This window comes from Sycon ciliatum, chromosome 9 (assembly GCF_964019385.1).
Source record: "Sycon ciliatum chromosome 9, ocSycCili1.1, whole genome shotgun sequence".
Taxonomy (NCBI): domain Eukaryota; kingdom Metazoa; phylum Porifera; class Calcarea; order Leucosolenida; family Sycettidae; genus Sycon; species Sycon ciliatum.
This window is the reverse complement of record NC_088651.1, coordinates 17,826,489-17,842,956: the sequence shown is the minus strand read 5'-3', so window position 1 is coordinate 17,842,956 and position 16,468 is coordinate 17,826,489. Positions and strand designations below refer to the sequence as shown.

At 47.3% G+C, this 16,468-nt stretch overlaps 1 protein-coding gene across 1 annotated transcript; it reads right to left on the bottom strand.

Annotated features, from left to right (window-relative positions):
* Positions 1-9,515: 9,515 nt before the first annotated feature.
* LOC135825150 (uncharacterized) lies at positions 9,516-15,490 on the bottom strand. Its single transcript, XM_065337880.1, has 3 exons — positions 15,326-15,490; positions 13,559-13,699; positions 9,516-12,802 (listed from the first exon to the last, which is right to left on the bottom strand). Exons 1-3 carry the CDS (start codon positions 15,444-15,446, stop codon positions 10,323-10,325), a joined length of 2,742 nt encoding a protein of 913 aa, XP_065193952.1. The 5' UTR covers positions 15,447-15,490; the 3' UTR covers positions 9,516-10,322.
* Between the last annotated feature and the right edge of the window lie 978 nt (positions 15,491-16,468).

Genomic DNA, 16,468 nt, shown 5'->3' with positions numbered 1-16,468 from the left:
GGGGAAGGCCTTTGACAAGGTTAACCACGAAGCGATGGTGAAGGAGCTCCACGATATTGGTATCGGCTTAGTTGCCCTCGATTGGTTCTTGGACTACCTCAGTGGCAGACACTAGAGAGTGGCCTTAGCCTACGGGGAAGTCTCTGATACGACTAGCTGCACGGGCGGTGTTCCACAGGGCAGTGTATTGGGGCCTGTACTGTTCTCCCTTTACACACGGAGCATAGTGCAGTCCGGATCACCAGCGCTGGTTCTGATGTTTGCAGACGATATCATGATCTACACCAGCAGTTCTGATGTAGCTACCATCAACCGTGTCCTCTGCACTGCAGTGTCTGGAGTTGCAAAATTTCTGGCGGACAAGGGGTTAATCCTCCACGCGCAGAAAATCCAGGTTCTGGGCATCTCTGTAACAGTATAGACTTGATTGATTGGAGAATTCATCGAATGATGTTCAAACCAGAGGTTAAAAAGCAAAGGAAAGGCGAGAACCGCAGGAGTAAGAATAGTAGGAACACAAGGTGTTACCATAAGACAAGCAAGAAGTGTCAAGGTAAAACTATTACACTCTCCCGGCCCCATAGGAAGCCCAAGGTTCTATTAGATAACACAATCCAGTTAGGAGATGCAATTGTGGAAAAGGGAATATTAAATAATCACTCATGCACATGCATAACCACATTGAAGTGTAATCCAACTCAACTCCATCACTCTCACAAGGAGATGACGCAAAACCATATCAGTCTATAACATATTATTAACTATCTCAGTAAGAGATGCATATGGCTCAGCCCAGGTAGATCAAGGCTGCTGTCGTTGTGAGGCTAGATAGTTCTGCAGCGGTTTAATATGCCGACCAGACTCATCACATAGGTTGCCAGCGGGCTCCCACGTAGCTTCGCTGCTGGGGTAACCCTTCCAATGCACCAGGAATTGTTGCTCAACACTGCGGAGTCGGTGATTCAAAACGGCTTCGACAACATAGCGTGTGTGTCCATCTAGATCTGTGAAGGGCGGAGGCGGGGGTTGGTGTCTTCCAAGAATCGTGTTCTCATCGTAGCGTTTAAGAGCAGTGACATTAAACACGGGATGGCAGCGAAGTTCACGGGGTAGTTCCAAGCGAAAAGCATTCGCTCCAATCTTATCCTGGATACGATACGGACCAAACCACTTGGGTTGCAACTTCCGAGAGGGCTGGCCACGAGCTTCGGGGGTCAGTAGAAAGTCTCTGTAGACAAGAACGCTATCACCAACCTTCAAATCACTGGGCGTTCTCGTCTGGTCTGCGTATAGAGCTTGCCTTGCCTGGGCGTCGAGCATTGCATCTCGAGCTATCCTTAGTGCGGCTTCCTGCTCATGAAGCCAATCGACCGAATCATTCCTTTCCCCTCCCGTAAGAATGAATTCGGGCGGGGACTTAGGGTCAAACCCATAGTTCAGATAGAACGGTGTATTAGCTACAGATGACTGTTGTGAACTATTAATTGCAAACTCGCAGAGTGGTAGAAGCGAATCCCAATTGTCCTGTCTCAAGTTCACAAATGCTCTTAGAACATCTCCCACTTGCCGGTTAACTCTCTCTGTCAAACCATCCGTTTGAGGGTGGTTAGCAGTGCTGAATGCCAATTTAGTTCCTAGCTGAGAGAATACTTCTTTGAAAAAAGCTGCAGTGAATCGTGGATCGCGATCGGAAACAATGGTCGAGCTCAGCCCGTGCAGACGAAACACGCTTTGAATGTACAGTTGAGCGCTGCCCTTAGCATCAATCTTCGAGTTTGTTGGAACAAGATGTACGCACTTCGTAAGTCGGTCCACAAAGGTGTAAATTGCGTCGAAGCCACGAGAAGTAAGGGGCAATCCAACAATAAAATCCATTGAGATATCCTGCCAAGGACTATTAGGTATTGGAAGTGACTGGAGAAGCCCTGTTCGTGCCTGACCTCCCTTCGTTCGCTGGCAGAGATCACAGGTTTTGACAAATCTCTTGATATCGAGACCCATTCGGGGCCAGTAGCAAAAAACGTGCTAGGCGGAAGTACGTTCGATCACGACCCGGGTGGCCAGCCGTTGCACACTCATGGTGTTCTTGAATGAGCTTTAACCGGACACCGCACTGTGGTATGCACAACCGGTTATTGGGGGATGCCTTGAGGTACAAGCGATCAGTGGATTCGTCCCAATAATAGCGATCATGCAAATTATCTCGGAGAGAATGCTTCAATCTTTCTATGATGGGAGTTAGCTCTTTGTCTCTCTGGTAGGCATCTGATATTGTATTGGACACGGCATCATTCATTACTAAAGCATACTCAATAGCATTCAAATGTGGTACTGCATTCTCCACGAGGTTACTCTCATGGAGATCTGGGCGACGCGAAAGGGGATCTGCAGGGTTCTCTCTGCCGGGTCTGTGACGGACTGTGTGGTCATAGTCAACTAGGAATTCAACCCATCGCGCCTCTCTCTTTGTAATGCTTGGTTTTGTTTTCAGATAAACTACCGCCATGTTGTCTGTAATGACCTCAAAGTGTTGAAAGAGGTAGATGCGCCAGGTCTTTAGCGCAAACACTACGGCCAAAGTTTCTCTTTCTGTAGCTGTATAATTCTGTTCAGCAGCAGACAATTTTCGGCTAGCACAAGCCACTGGATGCCCGGCATCTTCCTCTAGTTCTTGGAGAAGAACACATCTCAAGGCGAAATCGCTTGCATCTGTTACCACTCTGAATGGTCGGTTCACATCAGCCAGCCGCAATAGGGGCGCATTCAACAAGGCATGCTTTAGCGATTCAAAGGCATGTTGCCGAGAGCTGTTCCACTCGAATCGTGCATGTTTTCCCGTTATCTCCTCTAAGTTCTTAGAGAGCGATGAGTATTGATCTATGAATCGCCTAAAATAATTCGTCGTCAGGCGAAATTACTGGTCAGTCGGCGACACGCATTTTTCACAAAAATTTGCGTTTCACCTGCTGGGAGAGTATGCGTGTACTCGAGTCTCATCCTGAGCACGTTTTTTTCTTCTTTTTTTCAGCTCCAGTATAGCTGTATTTTTCATTGCAAAGCCGTCCTCGATTGTTGTGTTCGTTGTTCAAACGAAGTGGACATTCAATCATGAAGGCAGAGGACATAGGAGCCTGATTGGAGTTTCTCGTGGCATAGGACGGCCACACAGAGACACTTTGGGATTTTCTGAATATAAAATACCGTACGCACGATGCTGAGATCAATTTGTGCGATATCAAATTGTTTGTGATCTACCACATCGAGCAGAACAGGATCCAAACACAAGCTTACCGACGGTTAAGCTGCCGACCTGACTGGACAAATGATCCCTGGCTTCACCAGACGCCAGAAGTCGGACACCATGTCCTTTGCCGCGACGTCCATCTCCAAAAAGAACTCCATCTTCGTCGTGAAAAGGCTTGAAATACTCAATATTCAACCGAGATTCGCGGTCTCACCCTTTCTCAGATCGAATCATTTTTTGTTGTAGCAGTTGCAGGGCAGATCCCCGCCACTACTTCAACAGAAGATGGCTCCAAAGCATGCCTGGAACAAGCCATATCGAGGTTGCAAGCCACCCCTCTCAGCACTTTTTTGGAAGAAATTCGAAATTTCAATGGTGGAAGATATACTATGAAGAGATTTTCAAAAAGTATGTTTCGCGGAGCGATCGCTCAACCTACGTCATTCAAACTATGCAGGATAGTTCAGACGTACATGCTAGGCATGGAACCACAGAAGATGATATCATAGCTGACACACAGAGTCACACACACAGCAGATTCGTGTGCACAGATACGAAATTAGTGGACGTTGTCATCTTCTTCCCGCTGATCTCAAATGTACTATGACGTGCTATTTCGACTGACGAAATCCAAGAAATTGCCTCACCTCTGTGACGGAAGTCGGAGAGGGCCAGACCTTTACTGCGGCCATCTTGTCTGGGTCAGGGGCGATGTGCAGTCCATTGATGCAATGTCCCAGGAACCGCACACTCTCCACGCCAAATTCACATTTTGACCGTTTGCAAAATAACTGGTTGTCCCGGAGCACGCTCAATACCGACCGGACATGCTGCATATGCTCCGACCATGTTTTGCTGAAGATGAGTATGTCATCTAGGAACACGACTACGAACTCCCTCAGATATGGTTGAAGAATCGTATTCATCATGGATTGAAATGTTGCCGGTGCATTGGTGAGACCAAATCCCATGACCCTAAATTGGTAATGTCCAAAGGGAGTGTTAATCGCGGTTTTGGACACGTCCTCAGCTTGAATGCGAATCTGATTATACCCTGATCGGAGGTCTAGTGTCGTGAAGTACCTAGGGCCCTGTACGGTATCGAATAATTCATCCACATTGGGCAAGCACGCCTTGTTCTTAACAGTTATCTTGTTTAGCTCCCTCCAATCACAGACCATGCGTAACGAACCATCAGCTTTCTTGACAGAAAACACCGGTGCACCAAAGGGGGACTTACTTGGTTCTACGAAACCCTTTTTCAAGAGTTCTGTGAGCTGTTTCTTCAATTCCTCCATTTCTGGCCTGGGCAGGCGATAGGCAGGTCGCGATGGGGGTGATGAGCCTTCCTCCAGGCGGATTTCGTGGTCTACAGACCTCTTTGGTGGGAGTCTAGCTGGCAGATCATCCGGGAAAAGATCGTGATAGTCACGGAACATGGCCTTGAGATCTGGGTGCTCGTTCTGAGTGGATTTGTCGGGAGGTTCCTTGCCAATGCCGTCTTTTACGCTGACACACGCCAGAACACCTTCGTCTCCACTCCTAAGAGCATGCCTAGCCTGACGACCAGATATGAACATCGCCTCCACAGGAGCGGTCGGTTCGCTTTGACTGGGCGACGCACAAGGCAAACCATTCGAGTTCAACCTGACTTCATTCGTCCGGAAGTTTATGTCTGGATTGTTACGCGTTAACCAAGGTTTCCCCAATATAGCGTCATAGCGATGAAGGGGGAACACCGTGAAGGTTTGGTTATCGCTGAAGTCGCCTATGATAACCTTCAATTCATGGGTCGTCTCCATGGGAAACGAGCTTGATGCTCTATCAGCCAGCGTGACATTCAGGTTTTCCGAGCCAATTTCGGTTGGCAGGTTAACTCTCCTGGCAAACTGTTCGGCAATGAAATCATGCGTCGAGCCCGAATCTATTAACATAAGCACGCGACGACCGTTGATTTTGCCTTCTACACGCAGGAGCTCATGTTCCGTTTCCACATTGACGCTGGTAACCTGGGCCTCAATAGTTGGTGTAACATCTCGCTTGAAATTGGCTTCGAAGCATTCAGCATCATCGTCAACATCCTCCACAGCGAGGCTACTGAATCGGTTACGGGTAGAGACGGAGCACACACTACACGCAGGTGATGCCTTTTCTTGATGCGTCAGTAATCGCATCGGCCTTACTGACGTCCACCGTTTGGGTGATCTCGATGCTGCGGGCAATTCTGGGCCATATGGCCTGGTCGACGACATGCGAAGCAGCCCCCCTGGGCTCGTAATGTCTCACGTTCCTCGGGGCTTAGTTTTGTTAGCTTTCTGCTACCTGATGGTGGTGCGAATCTCGGCGCGGTCGCCAGTGGTGGTCTGCGCTGAAATCGGCTGTCTGAGGCGACTGCTAGCGCTGCCTGAACGGCGGCTGACAGTGTAGTGGGGTGTTCCTTCACTTCCAAGGTCCGCATGTTACCGTGCAGGCCGTTGACAAATAGCAAGGCTCTGGAGAGTTCGTCAAGTTCCGGCACCTGTAAACTTAGCCGAGAAAACTCCGTTACGTACGATTCAATTGACCCACGTTGTTGGATAGAGAACATATCCAACCGCACTCTTTCCCCGTCATAGTGAGGGCCATACACTCGCGCTAGGGCGCTTTTCAAAGAATGCCAATCCGAAAATTGCTCACCTGCTTCCACGGAAGAAATTAGCCAAAGACGCGCATTCCCAGCGAGGTGGCTAGCCGCAAAGTTAACTTGGCTCTCCGGGTCACCTTGAGGTGAGCACTTCAAGGCTAACTCGTGGAAATAAAGAATAATAATAATAACTCGACCGTAAATACCCACTCTTTGAACTCGGAAGGGTTGCCATGGAAAACATTCGGTTCTCTGGTAACGCGTTTGACGCTCGGGCTTGTCTGGGAGAGAGAACGCGATCGACACGGGGCTAGATCCGTAGGACTTGAGCTTGATGTAGCAGGAAATTGATGTCGTCCAACTGTAGCAGCCACGTTGTCCCGAGCGCCGTGGATCTCACGGAAAGCGGCGTATAGCAGAGCAGTAGCGGCCAGGAGCACAAGGCACGTCAAAGGGCAAACGATGATCTCAACCATCCTCAAGCTACCAGTGTAACAGTATAGACTTGATTGATTGGAGAATTCATCGAATGATGTTCAAACCAGAGGTTATAAAGCAAAAGAAAGGCGAGAACCGCAGGAGTGAGAATAGTAGGAACACAACGTGTTACCATAAGACAAGCAAGAAGTGTCAAGGGAAAACTATTACAATCTCCGCCGGAAGGCGGAACAGACTACAGCTTGAAGTTACATGTCGTGGCACTCCTCTGGCTCAAACCAGCACAGCCAAGCGGATTGCAAGTTGCCGCTTCTCGTACTTTCCAACATTCGCAGTACTTCGGGATCTCACAGACCAGTTTTTGTTGCTGCTAAGTTGTGGAATCTTTTGCCCTTGTCCTTAAAGTCATGCCCTACCAGATGCCGATTCAAGCGTTTACTGAAAGTTTGACTTTCAATGGACGTGAGAGTTGAGATGTGAATCGGCATCTGGTAGGGCATGACTTTAAGGACAAGGGCAAAAGATTCCACAACTTAGCAGCAACAAAAACTGGTCTGTGAGATCCCGAAGTACTGCGAATGTTGGAAAGGGGAAGATTGCAGGCATCCTGACCTCTGGTGGTACGGGACAGTGAACTGTATTCCAGGCGTGATTTGAGCAGCAAACTGACATTGCCATGAAGAATGCGGTGTACGAGAAGCGGCAACTTGCAATCCGCCCGCTCGACAGCCGGACAAATGCCGGGTTGGGCATACAGCTGCATATTGTGGGCACGCGAGGGCTGGGTTGTGATACAGCGGATGCAGTGCTTATCCAGTCTGATGAGGGTCTGTTTGAGGCTTGCTGAGAGGCAGGCAAAGTAGGCGTTCGAGGCGTAGAGTAGGTCAGGTAGGATAAGAGCTGTGTAGTAAAGGAGGGACTGCGCACGGGTGATGTCTGCTTAGATGTGGTGCAAGACTCGGAGTTTGTAGGACACCTTCTTCTCTACAGCAGCCACTTGACCTGCCCAGCTCAAGCGCTCGTCCAGACAAATACCAAGGTATTTGGCTGTGCTGGTTTGAGCCAAACGATGGCACCACACAGCAGCTATCTCGGTTAATCCATCAGATCACCGAGAAAAGAGACGCCGGGCAAACAGTAATTGCTTGCTTCTTCGACCTCTCTAAGGCGTTTGACCGGGTGTGGCACCAAGGACTGCTTGCAAAATTGGCCCACCTCGAACTCGATGGCAAATGCCTCCAGTGGCTTGCCTCCTATCTCACCAATAGACGACAACGTGTGCAAGTGGAGAGCAGCAAATCAACATGGCTAAACATTCCAGCGGGGGTCCCCCAAGGCTCTGTCTTGGGGCCGCTTTTGTTCACGGCGTACACAGTTGATCTGCCAACCGCCTGCATAAATGCCAACACTGAGTGCAGCCAGTTTGCCGACGACACTGCCATCATTGCCGCTCACGAGAATTTTCTAGCCGCAGAAGAGCACCTCCAGTCAGCTGTGACAACCGCGGCACAGTGGCTGAAGGATTGGCATCTCCTGGTCAACGAAAGTAAGACCACTGTCATCCACTTTCACCACACCAACCGGCCACCTCCCAGACCACCATCAATCACACTTAACGATACCAACCTCACTGTGGCCTCAAGGCATCGCCACCTTGGCCTCCTCATACAGCAGAATCTATGCTGGAACTCGCATGTTGACTACATCATCACTAAAGCGACCAGGAAGATGTTCCTTCTCCTGCGACTACGCAATTCCTTAAACACTTCTGCTCTCTCCTCCATCTATCTAACCTACATCCGCCCTATTCTTGAGTATGCTTGCACTGTCCTCTCACCCCTCCCCGCAACCCTGAACGACCGGCTTGAGCGCATCCAACGGCGCGCTGCTCGCCTCTGTTTGCATCTCCCCCTCTTTGAACACAGAACCCACTCCGTGCTGCTGCACCGACTCAAATGGCCATCACTCAGCAGCCGCCGTACCCTCTCCCATATCCTTCTTGCACACAGCCTGCACCATAGATATGCACCACCACACCTTCTTGCAATTCACCTACCCCGAATACAACCCATTCGCACGCTCAGGTTCCCCCGAACCTTTGAGCTACCCACAACACGTACAAATCGGCTAAGAGACTCCCCCATCTATGCTTCTCTTGATCTCTTTAATAGCATCCCACCCAGCATCCGGCAAATCAACCCCAGACGAGATTTCAAAGCAAACATCCTACCACTTGTCATCTCTTCCGTATGTACTTGCTCACATTGCTCAGCACATCTATAGCTCCATTGCGCCCAGCCTACGTGATTAATTCCCAATTAGTATTGCCATCGCTACTGCCTCAGCAAGCAGCTAAACTTTGATCTCTCTGTATCTGATCCCCGTGCCTGTAATTATTTTTCTCTCATTGGCCACAGGCCATCGTGAGAATAAAATAAAAAAAAATAAAAAAAAAGAATTCAAACATAAAACAAACACAGAATAGATGTACTTCGGAGTCTCACAACCTAGCATTCCCCTCTAGTTGGCCTGCCCTAGCACATCTCAACTCTCACGTCCATTGAAAGTCTACTTTCATGACCAATGTTAAGATGCTCTAAGGAGAGATTCCTAGACTCACTGTTTTCTTCACTCCCCATAATCCAGGATAACTAATCTTGTTCTTTTCTCCCTTTCCATCGTCATCATAACATTGGGCATGATTGCCCGTTTGACTTGCGATGTAAAATAAATGCAATAGAATACAAATCTAGTTTAACAGCATCCCAAGACATCCCAGCAAGATCAACATTAACATGGCCGACATGTTTCTAAACTCTTCCTTTATAAAATATGCATACTGTGGAACTGTCGCCCACCCGCTATAACTTCACTCACGTCTCTTCCTCTGTATCGCCACACTCCTCGCAAACACTTGCAAAATATGCTTTTCATACTGCGGGAATCTGTCTTCCTTAACCTCTACAACTATTTTTTTTTATGATGTTGCACTCATTACCACAATACTGTTATACGTCCCAATCCGTTGTTCCCAAAAATGGCAACTTTGTCCGGTATACCCTATCCTTGGTTATGTACATACAATTATCCCTTCACTGTGCATAGTTCGAAACTCCCCCTCCCCCCCCCCCCCATCGAACGAACACACACACACACACCAACACACACACAATGGTTGCCTCTTTGCTTTGTCATACCACAACCATTCAATGCGGTGAACCCCCGATAGGCGATTTGCCTTTGGGTCATCGTAATAAAATTATTATCATTACTATTAAGGGAGGAGATGAAAGACGGGCATAAACGAGTGGTTGAGAGAGGAGAAGAAAAGAGGGGGTACTATTGGCAACCTCTGCATGTACATTGATTTTTTTTAATTTAATTCTTCGAACAATACCGCAGCGCACACAATATCGCAGTGTAGTGATCCGGAATGGCAATGAATGAGGGGGTAAAAGAAGGGGATAAATAGGAGAATGAAACATGGGGGAGAGAGTTGAAATCTGGATAAATTGAACATCCACTTGAAAAATTAGGAAAGAGGAAAGGAGGGATGTACTTTGAAGAATGAAGTAGCAAAAAATGAGGACATAATGTTTCCAACGAGTAATGGGAAAACATTATGAAAACAAATGTGAAAATGGGGAGAGGAGATGAGAGGTGCAGACCTATTATTGACTATTGATATTCATTGCGCACCTGAAAGAATATCTTGATGGTCAGCTTCGGCAATAGTGTCGAGGGAAAATGTCAAGAGTGGCGTGTGTGTGTGTGTGTTTGTGTGTTTGTGTGTTTGTGTGTTTGTGTGTGTGTGTGTGTGTGTTTGTGCGTGTGTGTGTGTGTGAGTGTGTGTATCGGGGGATTCAAAAGAGAGACAAGTGGGGAAAGTTACCATGTTATGTTTCCCCTCAGTAAAGTCTTAACTAACAGTGAAATCGCATAGAGGAAGTGCGCTTGACAAGAAATGGAAGAACTATCTGTCCCAACCCTCATAGGTCTGTGATACATGGTCTGTTACTAATTGATGGTACCATACACTCCATCATTCTCATCCTCCTGCTCCTCATCCTCAGAACTGAAGTAAGGCTCGATGAATTCCTCTTGAGCCTCATTTGGCTCTGGTAAGTGCGCATATACATCATCTACTGATGTAGTCGATGTCGGGATGATTCCAACTGGCAATGGCTGTAGCTGCTTCACTTCGTTAGATATTGAGGCTAGTGGCATTTTGCCACGTTGAAAGCCAACAGCTGAACTGAAGCCTGCAGCACTAGACGAAGTTCTCGACACAGGGCTTCCTGGAGGTGGTGTTCCGCCTTGGGAAACTGCCGAAGTCAAACTTTTCCCGCCTGCATGAGATGAGATGCGTTGACATTGAACAGGTACGTTTCCTGTGGACGCCTGACCCTGGCCATCACTGAGAGCTGGGCATGCATTAGATGGCTGCAGAGACTTGTCAGATGTGGGATATTGATCAGGTAGGTTTGCAGTTGCATCACCTAAAATTGAACTCTTTCTAGTTGCTGTTGCCGAAACATATGGAGTCTGATAAGGTCCCATGGTCAGAGTTTCCTCCGCCTTGCTACCATCTTGCTGTGAAGTGCTGCTTAAAGCCTGAGATGAATCCCTGTTTGATACCTCGGTCCAGGACTGTTCAGCACTGGCATGACGAGAACCATTTCGTGATGGTCCATTTCCAAAGGTCATGTCTTTGGTAGCCGCTTCTTCGGACAATCCTGCTGAGGTACTAGCGTTACCGCTAACATTGGGAATTTCATCGGTTGATAGGTGGTGAATATCTAGGCCATTTCCAGCACTACTTTCTCCCATCTGAAAACGTGCCCAATAGTCCTCAGAGAAAGTCCCTGAGGAAATGCCAACGGCATAGAAGTCTATACTGTTCGTGAATGAGGTCTGGAGTGAGTTTCCATTGGCCTGGCCTGATTCCCTGTTGTCGTTGCCAACCAAACTGTTGTTCCGTGAGGCCTCGCGCGACTCTGCATTTCCATATATATACTCAGTGTCTTCAGGATCAGTGGAACTCTGTCCAAACACTGTTGTCAGAACATCAGAGTTCAATTTTAGTTCCTTGTTCAGATTGTCGTATGCAAGAATACTGTTGCCTGTAATCGAATGGTCTGGTTTCAGGGGTGACAAGTTCCCGGACGATTTCAGTGCCATGTTGTAAGTGAAGGCTTGGCCATTGTCACTGCCTGATGCCCTTGGAGAATCTGCATTGCCATACATACACATGCTGTTCTTGCGCGATCCAGGGCACGAATCGCCGTTGCCGTAGGTTGTGTAGAGATCTTCCAGTGTTGCCAAGCCAGTGTCAACTAGTTTCTGCTGGGAACCTTGTGTTGTTTTGTTTTGGTCGGCAACCTCATAAATGTCAGTGCATAGACCCTGCACCGCTGCTTGTTCATTGTTCCGATTGTCGTATGCAAGAATACTGTTGCCTGAAAGCGAAGGGTCAGGTTTCAGGGGGGACAAGTTCCCGGACGATTTCAGTGCCGTTTTGTTACTGAAGGCTTGGCCATTGTCACTGCATGATGCCCTTGGAGAATCTGCATTGCCATGCATACACATGCTGTTCTTGCGCAATCCAGGGCAAGAATCTCCGTTGCCGTAGGTTGTGTAGAGATCTTCCAGTGTTGCCAAGCCAGTGTCAACTAGTTTCTGCTGGGTACTTTGTGTTGTTTTGTTTTGGTCGGCAACCTCATAAATGTCAGTGCTTAGACCCTGCACCCCTGATTCCGCATAGACATCATTTCCATCATTAGCAGGCAACATAGTATCGGTACTGTAAGATGATGTTTCAGAGTTTTTGTTCGCAAGATTATGATATGTACGGCTTCGAGGGTCCTGATCTCCGTTGCCGTAGGTTGTGTAGAGATCTTCCAGTGTTGCCAAGCCAGTGTCAGGTTTCAGGGATGACAAGTTTCCGGACGATTTCAGTGCCATTTTGTAACTCAAGGCTTGGCCATTGTCACTGCATGATGCCCTTGGAGAATCTGCATTGCCATACATACACATGCTGTTCTTGCGCGATCCAGGGCAAGAATCTCCGTTGCCGTAGGTTGTGTAGAGATCTTCCAGTGTTGCCAAGCCAGTGTCAATTAGTTTCTGTTGGGAACCTTGTGTTGTTTTGTTTTGGTCGGCAACCTCATAAATGTCAGTGCCTAGACCCTGAACCCCTGATTCCTCACAGACATCATTTCCATCATTAGCAGGCAACATAGTATCTGTACTGTAAAATGATGTTTCAGAGTATTGGTTCGCAAGATTCTGATATGTACGGCTTCGAGGGTCCTGAGGGCTTAGTTGTCCCTTCTTCGCCGGCTCTCGGTTCATATACGTTCCACCTTGCTGTTCAGGAACATGACCAGTTAGTTCACTTCCAGATTGACCAGGATTGTAGGTACCCTTGAGGGGCATAGCAACACGACTTTCTTGTTGTCCTTCAGGCTGCTCTTTGCCCAGCCCAATGTCATATGCTGAAATGAAGAATCACAAAAGAAGAAAAAATAAAATGAAAGGAGAGCCGTGTTGGTGATCTAATGTGATCATGGATAAAATTAATAGAGAGAGAGAGAGAGAGAGACCGAGAGAGAGACCGAGAGAGAGAAAGACACAGAGAGAGAGAGAGAGAGAGAGAGAGAGAGAGAGAGAGAGAGAGAGAGAGAGAGAGAGAGAGAGAGAGAGAGAGAGAGAGAGAGAGAGAGAGAGAGAGAGAGAGAGAGAGAGAGAGAGAGAGAGAGAGAGAAAAAGAGAAAGAGAGAGAGGGAGAGAGAGAGAGAGAAAGAGAGCGAGAGGGGAAAGAGACAGAGCGAGAGAGAGAGAGAGAGAGAGAGAGAGATAAAGAGAGACGGAGACAGAAACTGAGACTGAGAGAGAGAGAGAGACAGAGAGAAACAGAGAGAGGCACAGAGAGAGAGAGAGGGAGAGAGAGGGAGAGAGAGAGAGAGGGAGACAGAGAGAGAGATAGAGATAGATAGAGAGAGAGAGAGGGACAGAGAGCATGTGGTGAAGCAGAACGAATTCAACAATGCTGATGGTTAGGTAGGGAGGGAGGGAAGGATAGAGTAGCCAAATCTCCTCACTAGGTTCAAGTCAGATAATCAAAAGATGAAGAAACAAAAGGGCTGGACAGTCTCTTTGTAAAATACTGGAGGTTGCGATCTTCACTACACAACAGGAGTTTAGCCCAAAAAATGGGGAAATTGAAAACTGCTGCAGCAAACATTACTTACATGAAGTGCGCAACTTAGCATTTTGCTGCCGTTGATATACGATAACAGCAGCGGCGACAATTGCCCCTCCACCGCCCAGTATAGCAACGGACACCAAAACTGAAGTGGAACTCTTGGGATCAGAGCCAGCTTCTCCCGAACCTGCAGGTTACAAAGAACACATGTAAAACCCCATTGCCATTCTTTTTTCCGTCAGATTTTTATAATTTTCAACTCCCAGAACCTTAATGAACAGACACATGGATTCGTTCATCGAAAAAGATTTTATATGGAATCGATTGCAGCAAAGTCTTATGTGCACGCCCATGTCTTGGCAAACGCCCACACCAGCTGGCCCTTACTAGTTTCGTTTTGTTGTTTGTTTGTTTGTTTTCTTTATTTAGAGTGGGAAGTCCAAAACAGGCCCTAGCCTAAGAACAATGGTCCCACTAGTGAGGGAATGCTGTATATATGTGCATAAGGATCAGTGAGTCAAGTGAGTCAAGAAAGTTGCACAAGGCCGTCATGAAGTTTGAATGTGCATGAGATCAACCGCACCGCCTACGATTTCCTTGTGCGTTTATTTTATTTATTTTTATGAAAGTGCGTAGAAGGGAAGAGAACAATCACAACAGCAAGAGAACATACCGGACGACAAAAAAAACAAAAAAAAACTAAAGGCAAGTAGGTGCTGTAATGCTCTAGCAGAAGGCACTGCACAAGCAGTTGTCATTATCCTGCATCAAAGATTTCTCTTCATTTGAAATGAGTCATCTTTGTAGGAGTTCGTACATAGTGTGTGGAGACTCGAGACAAGGCAGACTCAAACATACAAACATTCTGCAGCCGTTGCAATGCCCATGTTGGGATGGTAGTTCTGAAACTACTGATACTGAGTCAGTACCCTCTCGTGGAGCTCGACTAGCCCCCGCCAACTAGTGAGCACAATCTCGGCCACACGCTCACCTGGCCTCAGTGCCCCACCTTGACGGAGATCCGGGTGTACAAGCAGTCGACAAGCTGCAAGTACAGGCTCTTCACTGAATGTCAATGAGCTCTCAAACATCGCTCTATTCCCTTCCTCACTCCACTTGATTAAAGAAAAGCGAGGAAAAATGTTAGTTCTCCTCTCTCGTTGTTCACAATAGTTTGTGGTTGCGTTCTTTGGGAGTGGCTTATGCAACAGCTTGCCAAGCTTGCTTGGCAACGCCAATGCGGGAAAAGTCTATGCAGTCAGACCTCGCATGACCGAACACATTTCCACACTATAATACCCGGATAGGCGAGGGAATAACATAACCGAACGCACATACTTTACTATGATGCATGTAGCACATCATAAGTTGTAACATTATGTGTCCATGTACATGTGTACCATGCAGTACAGATGGTATGTATGACGGTACTCTGTAAATAACTAGCAAGAGAAATGGCAGGAGCAAGTAGCTGAGTGCTGTATGCAGGCGGGCATTGGGTCACTGAGTCATCCAAACCTTTTCTTTGGTTTTTGTAAAACTCCCGTTCTGGGGTCTGCTTGTCACTTGTAAGCCGGATATGACAGGAATTTGTGTACGCGTTTTAACCCGTTTGTACACAAAACCGTGCTCCGGTATGCGGATCCTGGGGCTGGTTATGTTGCATGCAAGTCATGTCATGTATGCTGAAAAATCAGTTACCAATGGTATTAATCCGGATGGCGAGGGAACCGGGCAAACGAGGTCTGACTGTATCGACAGTAATACAGCACAGTAACAACTTTTTCATAGTCTACATTGAATTTGCACTTACTATTACTGTTGCAAGTAGGCATTTGTAGAGTTCCATCAGCACTGCACATTGCTGTTGCAGATCCATTCATACTATAACCGGTATTACACGTGAAGTTCACACTCTGAAGATAGGACACCATTGTCTTGTCCGCAATGCCGTTTATGAGTATATTGACTGTGCAAATAACAACTAACAGCGCAGAAACAAAGAAGGACGCTGGAAAAAGGAAGTGATTTGCTTTCTTTAAATATTTTAGGATTTCCCAAAGACATAGTCTAAATTGAAGATAGTTCCATTATAATGGGAGGCTCTAGGGTGGAGATAGGAAAGAGTGGATAGTCAATGAACAGCCCAGCTAAGAATTAATTTTCTGGTTAATAAGTTGTTTTGGCAAGCGATAGGATGCGGTAGTGATTGCTGTGAAACATCGTGAATGACAGACCAAAGCTGCTGCCCTATCCCTGCCCGATGAATTTCTACTTCAATGTATCATACCTAGCTTGGGTATCCTATATGAGCATGTCGGAGGACACGAAAGTATGTGTGCAAGTGTATCTCTCCGATATCGTTCAACAGTTGCAGGAAGTTTCCCTTTGGGGTCTACATCGCCGGTGCAAAGCCTCAGAAAAGGTTTCTGAAGGGAAACTTGAAACTTGCATTCCCTTCAAAAATGGCGGCAAAATCACATTATTAATTTTATGGATCCAGAAATGAGTCATGCCACAGTGTACAAGAACAAGCTACGTACAAAACTCCATCAAGCCAACATTTCTTCACCTTAAAAGAGTTCCTGGAGCAGTACCGCTTAGCCACGCCAGCCTCCTAGGATACGAGGGCCAACGCTTCTTTTACACCCCAAATGATCATCTTGATAATATCCAGTGCACAAGCGCTGATAAAACTATGAGCTACGTCTCCAATTAGCAAGAACTATACACCGGCAGATAGTAGAGCACATCTTCTAGCACTGGGGACATGTCCCCCATCTTTGTTCTTGGGTTTTCTTGAAATAAACTTTTCGACTTTTTCCTTTCCATCATGCTGAAATACGGCCAAAGTCATACCTGTGCAGGAAAGCTCGCCACTGCGCCCCTCCCCCCTCCGCGACAGCTTCTCAGTAATTTCTACTCCACCACTTCTCCCTACGTTGAAGAACAAAGT